Here is a 9,337-nt window from a genome sequence, read left to right as displayed (position 1 = left end):
TAATAAATAAATACTTAATAAATATAATTATTACACTAGAAATATCAAGGTTGTTAATTCACTATAAAGGTCAAGCGAATAAATTACTATAAAAATAAAAAATGATAAGAAAACTAAATGTACTTATTTCATTAATATAATATATATAAGCACAAATGTCCAAGGGACGTTCTAAAAAACATTCTGAGAATGTTCTAACATTCTTAGAACGTTCGCAGAAATATTTCTGGGATAAAATATGCTATATTAGTAAAGAATAAAAAATCGCAACATTTCAGAATCTTGTCTCTTATAAAAAAAATATAATATCAATCTATAAAATAAAAATGATTAATAATGACTATTGGAATCTTTAGTGTTAATGTGTGATGTTTCATATGATGGCCACAATTGAAAGACTTATATTAGTTATATTGAAAACGTATAGTGATATACATATCTGGTTTCATTTTATGTAAAATGGCAAGTATGGCACTTTATTTTTTTTTACTAAGCCCCCCTTACAGTAGAATATATTGAAAAGATAAATGGTAATGTCAAACAGCTATATATTCGGTAGTCGGCAAGGTGACGTCATCTCGCGCACGCGTACCATCGGTCGAGTTCGGGTCGGCTCGGGCGGCACTCGACAGCGCGAATATTCAAGAAGAACTAAACGAACGGACGCGCAGCCGGGTGCAGTTCATATCTGCGAGATCGCGTTGTGCGATCATCAGTGGGCGATCTAGCGTGATTTCCCTTGTTTCGTTTTCGTAATACTATTTGCGCGACGTCATGACGTTACTCGGGGTAATCCGTCCTTAAATCACCCTCGCAAGACTGTTCTCGGGACGCTCGTCTTCTGAAGTTTCCGGCTCTGTGCTTAATTTGCTGAAATCGCGTGGGTTCGGCCGTTTCTCCAGGAACTTGAAGCTTCTACCGCGGCGATTCTCCAGCAGACTCGTCAACTTAAAATTTTCTCGCCTCTCGGCCTCCCAACTCATCCTCTTGCGTGTCGTGAGATATCGTAGATATCCTATGTGATTTAAATGTAAAATACATTCGATTAATTAGATATGAGGGTGTTTAATTAATTTGGCTACGAATGATAATAATTTTAAGGCTTGCTAATAATGGCAGCAATAATCCGAAAATTTGATTGAGTGAACATTAGTAAGGTTCGCTAATATAAAGAGCAGTGCAATACATTAAATAATGTGTAGAAATGAAATTAAATATAATAGTGTGTAAAAGCTCTATTAAAAAAAATAATATATATCCTTATATTTACAATTTAATCATTGCAGGCAAACACAAATTGTATGATTCGCATATTTGCACGAGTAACAGATACTATAATAAAAAAGAGCATAATATAAAATTAATTCGATAATTAACCCTTACCCTACTAGGTACAATTTGGTGCCTCATCAATACTAACGGGGGCACTAGAATCCGTCCATTTTTTTCACCTATTCAGAATGATTAAAAAAATCTCTAAAAGTTCACCAACATACTTTCAACTTTCTAGAATAAATATTGGCACTTTATTTTGGAAAATAATAAAATGTAGTATATATATAATTTATAATTACTGAAAGACGCAAAAAAACTTGAACGAACAGGAATCGCTCGGTAACTAGTGACCCCCTTTAGGTAACCAAGATTCATGAATGAATTTCATTGGTGAATCTGTTGGTAACCTTTAATATTTAGGTAACCATATATTATGAAAACGGGCCTTAATAGGGTAAGGGTTAAAATTACCTTGTTTTAAATCTACTATTTTTAACATTAATCGGAGCGAGAATAACTTATAAACTATATTTACAATCTTAATTTCCTTTTGCTTTTTAAATCGGTTCATTGAAAAAGAAATACTTAATTTAATAATGAATAATGTTACAGTCACAATGATTTAAAATAGCCATTCGGGCAATATATTAAGAAAAAGATGAAATAATTAAAATGAAAATGAATATTTGAAGAAAATACAATTACAATTTAAACTTTTCAGAATTTTTGGTTATTTCATGTTTTGAGTAATTTATAAGTTATCTCGGCTCTAAAGAGTTAATATCGTGTTTGACATTTAAACAATTAATAACACAAAGCTTTACGAGCAAAGTATAAGTGCAGATAAAAGGAAAAATAAGTTAAATTAGGTAATACATTTTTATCTATGGCTTGTAGAAATATTCTTATCTATGGCTTGTACATCAGTAACAATGTAAAGAGAAACATAAGAAGAAAGGTTACAATACATTAAAGAATTATATAAGATTAAGATAACACATACATTTTAATCTATATACATAAATAGCGATGTACAGAAAAAAAATGTAAAAAGCAGTACAATACATTAAATAAATAATGTATAAAAATGAAATTAAATATAATAACGTGTAAAAGCTCAATTAAAAAAAAACAATATATATCCTTAATATTTACAATTTAATCATTGCAGGCACATACATAAACTGCATGATACTTCTTAATTTAGGCTTTACATTAAGAAACATAAAAATTGGAGCTTAAAAAACTTAAATAGTTTATGTTAGAGAAGTAAAGTAATTCAAATACATTATAACAGGAACAATATTAAGTATTCCTGCTATATATAGATTTATTCATAATAGTTTGAAGTTTAGGAATGATAATTATTACATATAATAGCAATGAATTAACGATAAATATAATAAGTATGTCGTTTCAAAATGTTATTATCCTAGATAGCAAGCTGATATTATTTATCATTATTTTGACGTCAAAATGATGTTTTTAATGTTATTTTGATGTCAAACTAACGACAAATAATGTCAGTTTACTACTTGGGATTATGCAGTAATTATCATTCCTAAATATGTATTATGAACAATCTGTATGTGTGCGTGTGTGTGTATGTGTGTGTATATATAAACTAGTGCTTAATAAATATAGAAAATAAATTAATACACAAGAGTGCACAACAAGATTCTTCACGAAAAACAACCATAATGAAAGGAACAATTATTTCTATTCTATTAATTTAGAGAATTCAACAACTGGTCCATCATGTCTTATTTTTCTACCTCGTTTTTGACATCTCGCTACAATGGCAGCAATCGCAATGCAAATTGTAATAAAGGAAACTGCTGCTGAGCCAAGGCCTAGGATCAATTTTGTCATATTGGTCTTTTCAGTATCGGCATCTTCAGTATCAGGATGTATTAAGATCTGATGTTGATGCCGTTTAGCTGACTGCGAATTATTAGAACTGTTTACTCCTAAACATGAAAAAGATAGATACATTTACATAAAATGCAACATCATGGAATTATAAATCTTTGTTATTATAGAAAGTAACATTTAATAAAACGTTGTACCTTGTAAAAATCTATAAACTTTCTTATTGTTTAATTCAACTACGTATATCTCAGAACCATCTTCTGTCACATGCAGATTATGTGGATTATCCATATTTTTCTTGGGTTCAAACATTGATAATATCTTTCCGGAATAAATATCAAGTACAAAGCCTCTTACTGGTGCTGGATTACTTATAAATGGATCAGGTCCATTAACTAGATATAATTTTTCTCGAGCGTAGGCAACGCTGTAAATTTTTGTACCAATAGCAGGATGTCTATATTCCTTATGGAATGTACCGTTGTTGGCAAAGAAGCACAATATCCTGCCATTTTCTCTGTCAGCGAGATAAAGATAATTTAATTCACTCGCGAGTGCTAAAGCATGTGCGACAAGAAACGCATACGGCGGAGGCGACTGTGAATAGACAAACTCTAAAATAAAGTAAGGCTTAGTTTAGCATTTATTTAAATACTGTTTATTGTTATTAATATCAATGTTATTTTTATCATTACCTCTACTGTTCCAAAGTCGTCCCCACTGTAAAATTAATTCACCTTTTTTGTTATATTTAATTATCCTAGAATTGCAATATCCATCACTGACGAAAAAGTCACCATTGGTATGTACAGCAACGTCAGTTGGTTTACAAAATGTGCTCCCGGTATTACCAGGGACAAAAGCCTCTCCCAAAATTATAGATGGCTTTAACATGCTGGCATGATTGTTAGGCACACTTGTCTCTGGGTTAACATGTGCACTTTTTAGTTCTTCCATGTGTCTCTTTACATCTTGAGCATCAAACTTGAATACCTGATGCATTGCTACATCAGTTACCCAATAATTCCCAGACTGATCGATAGTCAAACCATGTGGAAGATAAAACATGTTTTTTCCCCATTCCGATATCATCCTACCATTTTTATCCAGAAGGATTATTGTGTTTTGCGCTATCGGCCCATTATTTGGATCAAATTTGTTTTCATTATTGAAACTATCAGACCCCCAAACACGAGCACCTCTATGAAATATTGCAACATTGCCATTTGGATCTACAGAAACTGCTGATGCTTGAGTAAGTTTCAGTTGTGCCCCCCAGTGTGCATCCCATACTATATCTGAAAAGAATATAACAAACATAAGAAAATATTAATCACTTCTATAATCATACACAAATAGTCAATGCTTACTTTTATCCAAGATATCTGTAATTGCTTGCTCTTCTTTGTCAAGATAGCTATCAGCTTTTGAATATAAATGGTCTTTTGTGTTTTGTTGATTATTCGGTCGTGCTAAAGATCCTCTATCTCTATCATCAACATCGGAATATTCTCTATCATCATCAGAATATTCATTCGGACCAAACTTGGTATCAGGTAAATGCTATAATACAAAAGAACTCTTCTTTTGTTATATGTTTACACATAATTTATTGAATAATTCATATAACAATTCCTTATCTTATACGTTTATACATAATTTATTAAATAATTTGTATAACATGCGATAAAACAACTCAGCAATCCAATTAACAGTAACATAACTGTTAGTTATAATTATATAATTTTCCACTCAACATATACCTCAACACTATAACTAACAATAAATATTACGTAAAATTAAAATAAAATAAAATAGTAATAATTATGTATAACATGTGTTACATTACATTTATATATTAAGTAGAAAATTAATTAACAATTATATTACTGTTAATAGTGTTTGCTGGAAATATATATAATACCATACAGTATTGATAAAAACTATATAAATTAACGATTTAAATATTAAGATTAACTTTTTCTTTTTATCCTACAAAATATCTACATGTAATTACCTGAACATTTAGAATATCTCTCAGTGCTGCCTTAGTATGTACTAGAATATGGAGCAAAATCAAAACGGAGTAGACAGTATCATATCGAAGAGTCGTCATTTCGCAAAATCGTCATTAGGTGTTTCCGTGTATTTTCAATCTACTTCATCAATAACTGAGACACTAGCGGTGTCTATCGTATTGGATAATATCGAAGATCTTTGTGATTTTATGAGATCGCGGAAATATTTTAGCAACTTGAGAGAATTTTACAAAAGTCACGTCTACCTTTGTCTATAACACACTTCAGAGCCACGTATGACAAACTAGTAATTTCTTTTGTGAATAGCATCACTCAAAATAACTGTAATATGATGACTGTAATGTCATCTAGAACATTTGGTTATCGCATATATTATTGCGAAACAGTATTAAGCACATACGTCGGCGTGTCAGGAGAACACACATTTCCAACAAGTGGCGTTAGACATGACGCCATAATATTTTGGAGTATGTTTTACCGATGTCCCTTGTCTGTATTCTTAACTTCGATCGATAGCACTGACTAAAGCGGTTTCACAACGCTCGCGTGTAAGGGCGCTACGTGTATCGCTTTCCCCACACTTCAGATAATATTATATTTCTTATTGATTACGCTCTTTTTCTGTTCCTGTATGTTAATTCCTTTACAGAAATTTATTAAGTCATAATTATTAAATCTTTAGTCATAATTATTAAATAAAGTCTTTTTAATTGAACTTTTAATTCTTTTATTAAATCAAAGAGTTAAATATAAACTCTTTAGTTCAAAAAACAACAATATTAAAAAAGAATTTTATTATTTATCTACGTTTTTATTATTTGTATTCAATTATTCACGAAATTTATAGTTATTCTTTCAAATAAAATAATATTTTTTGTTCTTATATTATCTTTTTAATAGATACTAAATTATTTGATGCAATGATCCTAGCTAATGCTAAATATCTTTAAAATATTTGAAAAGGAATCCTAAAAATCACCCACCTTAAAAAAAAATATATTACAAAAGTATTCTAAAATGTTCCGAAATATATTTATACAGAGAATGCAAAATAACGTTCAAGTATCGTTAAAAGTTTCAGTTAGATATTATTACATATTCCGAGAATGTTCCATATACATTCCACAAAATTTGTTCGAAAGTTTCAGATCCGGTGGTCGTCCTTGAACCACTTTTTAAACAGATTGCACTATGAAGTACAACATTTCGTGTTCCATCACTTTAAAGTCCAATTTTGTGGCTCACTTCACAGGCGATTGAGGCGATAGGCTGCGCTCCTTATATTCTTTTCCAGATGATTGTTGTTTACGAGTAAATGCTTTCCGTCGCGGCCCTCTGTAGGCGGAGATCAGTACTTACTCGCTCGCGCGCGATTTTCGTGATATTGTGTACAAGCATATATGTACAATATTCATTCAATATTCTGAACGTTTCATCAATAATTGCACATTTTTTTATTGTTCCGGTACATGAGGTACATTGGGAATATAAATTAAAATTTCTATAAATATATTAATTAATGTATTAGCCGAGGAATTTTCGAAGTAGACGATTAATACTAAATGACCCCTGTATATCATGAATGTAGTTTAGAAATAGTTTGAAAAGAGAGGGGGGACGAGAAGGGGGGTGAGAGGGGGAGAGAGAGAGAGAGAGAGCCATAAATCGAATTAAGTTTTTAGTAAAATATTTGCTATTTTGAAATAATTAACAATAATACTGTTATTTATTCATATTCTCATTATTTATATTTCATTACAGTTATAATTATTTTTTAGATAAAAAATGGAATATAATATTTTTTATTATTATTTCATTTTATTAATATTATTCTTTGATATTAACTCAGATAGCACAGAATATTTATAATAAATATTCATAAATATTTATTAGACGAAGGTCGCCGGTACCGATATATCACTTTGTTTTTAGACAATATTTCTTAAACAGAAAGTAAAAATAAAATTTTAAACATATAAATACAAACTAAAAACCCAGATAGCACATGATATCATGCTAACATTCAATATTCATACTGAATGTACTGTGATTATACCGAATAAACTAGAAACGTTAATGTGACATCTCAGAAAAATATTATTTCTTGTATATTGTCAAGATATATCAAATATAATAATTAAATTTCGATTTTGATGCTGAATATACTGCTATCATATCGATTATACCCAAGATGTTTCTAAATTATTCTTGCGGTATATCTCGAGTACGTCTGTCATATATTTTCAGAACAAATTCACAATATAAAATGCAGAATCAACGCTGCCTGCTGCATTTAATTATATTGTACTTATAACCCAGAAAAGATCTTCCATTTTTTCTTGGTTATCTTTTCTATAGTAATAGTTTATTATTATAGAAATTATTTTTTGAAATTATATTTTACATTTATTATATATTTGTGGCGCTAAAATTCGTAAATACAAGTGCCGGAACACGCGGCGGTCATAGCGCCATCAGGGGTGTGTTCCAAAACTGAACTATATCAACTCCGAGTATCTTTTATCTTTGTCCAACATTCAGTGAACACAAGGATAAAATGATACTTGAGTTGACAAAAGTCGAGTTTTGGAACGCACTCCAGTGAGTGATCCTTCTTTTCCCGCCTTTTCGACCACAAGCATGTGCAATGGTGTCATGTCATCTAATAGCTGCGTTCAGCAGAAAAAGCAGCTTTGAGACTGTTGTAAAATTCTTTAATATGATTGGTTTATACATTTAGATCCAATGAGGAACTAAGGGCAAGACCAACTGAAGAATTTTACAATAGTTGCAAAGCTGCTTTCTCTGCTGAACGCAAACAATGTCATCATGTCATGGCAGTCATGATGTGAGCCTCGCGAAATCACTCGAGCGGGACGGACGTACAACACGCCCGCTTCGGGTGTTGCATCATCTCACCCATTTTTTGAAAAGCGTTTCCGACTTCGACTGTGCATTGTGTTACATTATTTGTCTTGATTACATCATTATTTTATCCCATTCACCGGTTTGAGGTGAATCGTCACTATTTTTGCGGCGAGTGCCATCAATTTTGAAGAAGAAGAAGAAGGTGTCATGGTGTGCAGGCGTGTGAGCCACGAGATTAAGCACGAGCATACCCACACAGCAATGGAGATCTATGGGATATACTAAAATCATCGCGGATATACGAAATATATCTCAATATCTTTAAGATGTCATCAGTATATTATAATGACTATATCATAAACACACTTCCTGTATAAGATATTCAGGAGATATCTTACCCCGAACAAAATAAATGTGTACAATATATCTCAGAGACATTCTGAAGACATCTAACAGATAAGATATCCTCCAGTCGTTTCTAAGATGTCTCTTTATATATAAAACTTATAGAATAGTACGTAATTGTAATGTACGTACATATAAGGGTATAATTAAGGAAATTATCTCTTCAGGTGGTATTCATTTTAGAACATATACTACTGGAAGGAGCATAGGCTCGAAAAGTTGAAACCAAGAAGATTGACAAGGATGGAGGTAGAATGCAGAGAAGATTGACAAGGATGGAGATAGAATGCGTGATTCTAGATTGTAATGCGCATGCTTGTCGTCTTTTTTCTTCACCCTGCAGACCCCGTGCGAATGGTCTGAGCATGCACATTGCTGACTAGGCAAATTCTGTCTCCTTGTCAATCTTCTCGGCTTCAGCCGAAATAATGGGATTATGGGCCTATGCTCCTTCCAGTAGTATATGTTTTAAGGTATTTATAATTAGGTTTTATAATTTAAGGAGGTTTTGTAAGGAAAATGCAATATTTTAAGAATTACTTGAAATTTGGAACATAGCTTTATTTACAAAGCATGCTTTTATGTAAATTTTTTCAGATTTTTTCATCATCGCATTTTTCTGTAAATTAATAACAAAACTCTGGATTTTATAATAGACTATCTCTCTTTTTCTTATAGGAGACTCGATTCTATGTATCTGTTTTCAACAAATATTAATATTTGAAATGTTAAGAATCGAATAAATTTATACAATAGATCAAAGATAAAGGCTCTCTAGAAATAATCTGAATAAAAATCTTTCAATTCCTATTAGAGCTGACACAGGATATTATGTGTAATAATCAATTTATTAATGAACAATAAAATTGTATAATTAT

The 9,337-nt window shown here is 31.2% G+C and overlaps 1 protein-coding gene across 1 annotated transcript; it reads right to left on the bottom strand.

The window, feature by feature from the left end:
- Window positions 1-361: 361 nt before the first annotated feature.
- Window positions 362-5,639, bottom strand: LOC108763446 (peptidyl-alpha-hydroxyglycine alpha-amidating lyase 1). The gene is made up of 6 exons (XM_018511085.1): window positions 5,165-5,639; window positions 4,518-4,710; window positions 3,843-4,445; window positions 3,345-3,761; window positions 3,051-3,245; window positions 362-1,015 (listed from the first exon to the last, which is right to left on the bottom strand). Exons 1-6 carry the CDS (start codon window positions 5,261-5,263, stop codon window positions 801-803), a joined length of 1,722 nt encoding a protein of 573 aa, XP_018366587.1. The 5' UTR covers window positions 5,264-5,639; the 3' UTR covers window positions 362-800.
- Between the last annotated feature and the right edge of the window lie 3,698 nt (window positions 5,640-9,337).

Source organism: Trachymyrmex cornetzi, unplaced genomic scaffold (assembly GCF_001594075.2).
Source record: "Trachymyrmex cornetzi isolate Tcor2-1 unplaced genomic scaffold, Tcor1.1 scaffold359, whole genome shotgun sequence".
NCBI lineage: Eukaryota > Metazoa > Arthropoda > Insecta > Hymenoptera > Formicidae > Trachymyrmex > Trachymyrmex cornetzi.
Note: the sequence above shows the minus strand (reverse complement) of the source record. Positions and strands in the feature narration are given on the sequence as shown.

Excerpts from the sequence above, each read along its gene's own strand:
- LOC108763446 (XM_018511085.1), bottom strand. The coding sequence starts at position 5,263 with ATGACGACTCTTCGATATGATACTGTCTACTCCGTTTTGATTTTGCTC. Across the intron at positions 4,446-4,517 it reads TACAGATATCTTGGATAAAA|ATATAGTATGGGATGCACAC; the intron begins GTAAGCATTGAC and ends TATTCTTTTCAG. Across the intron at positions 1,016-3,050 it reads AGCGAGATGTCAAAAACGAG|GATATCTACGATATCTCACG; the intron begins GTAGAAAAATAA and ends TAAATCACATAG.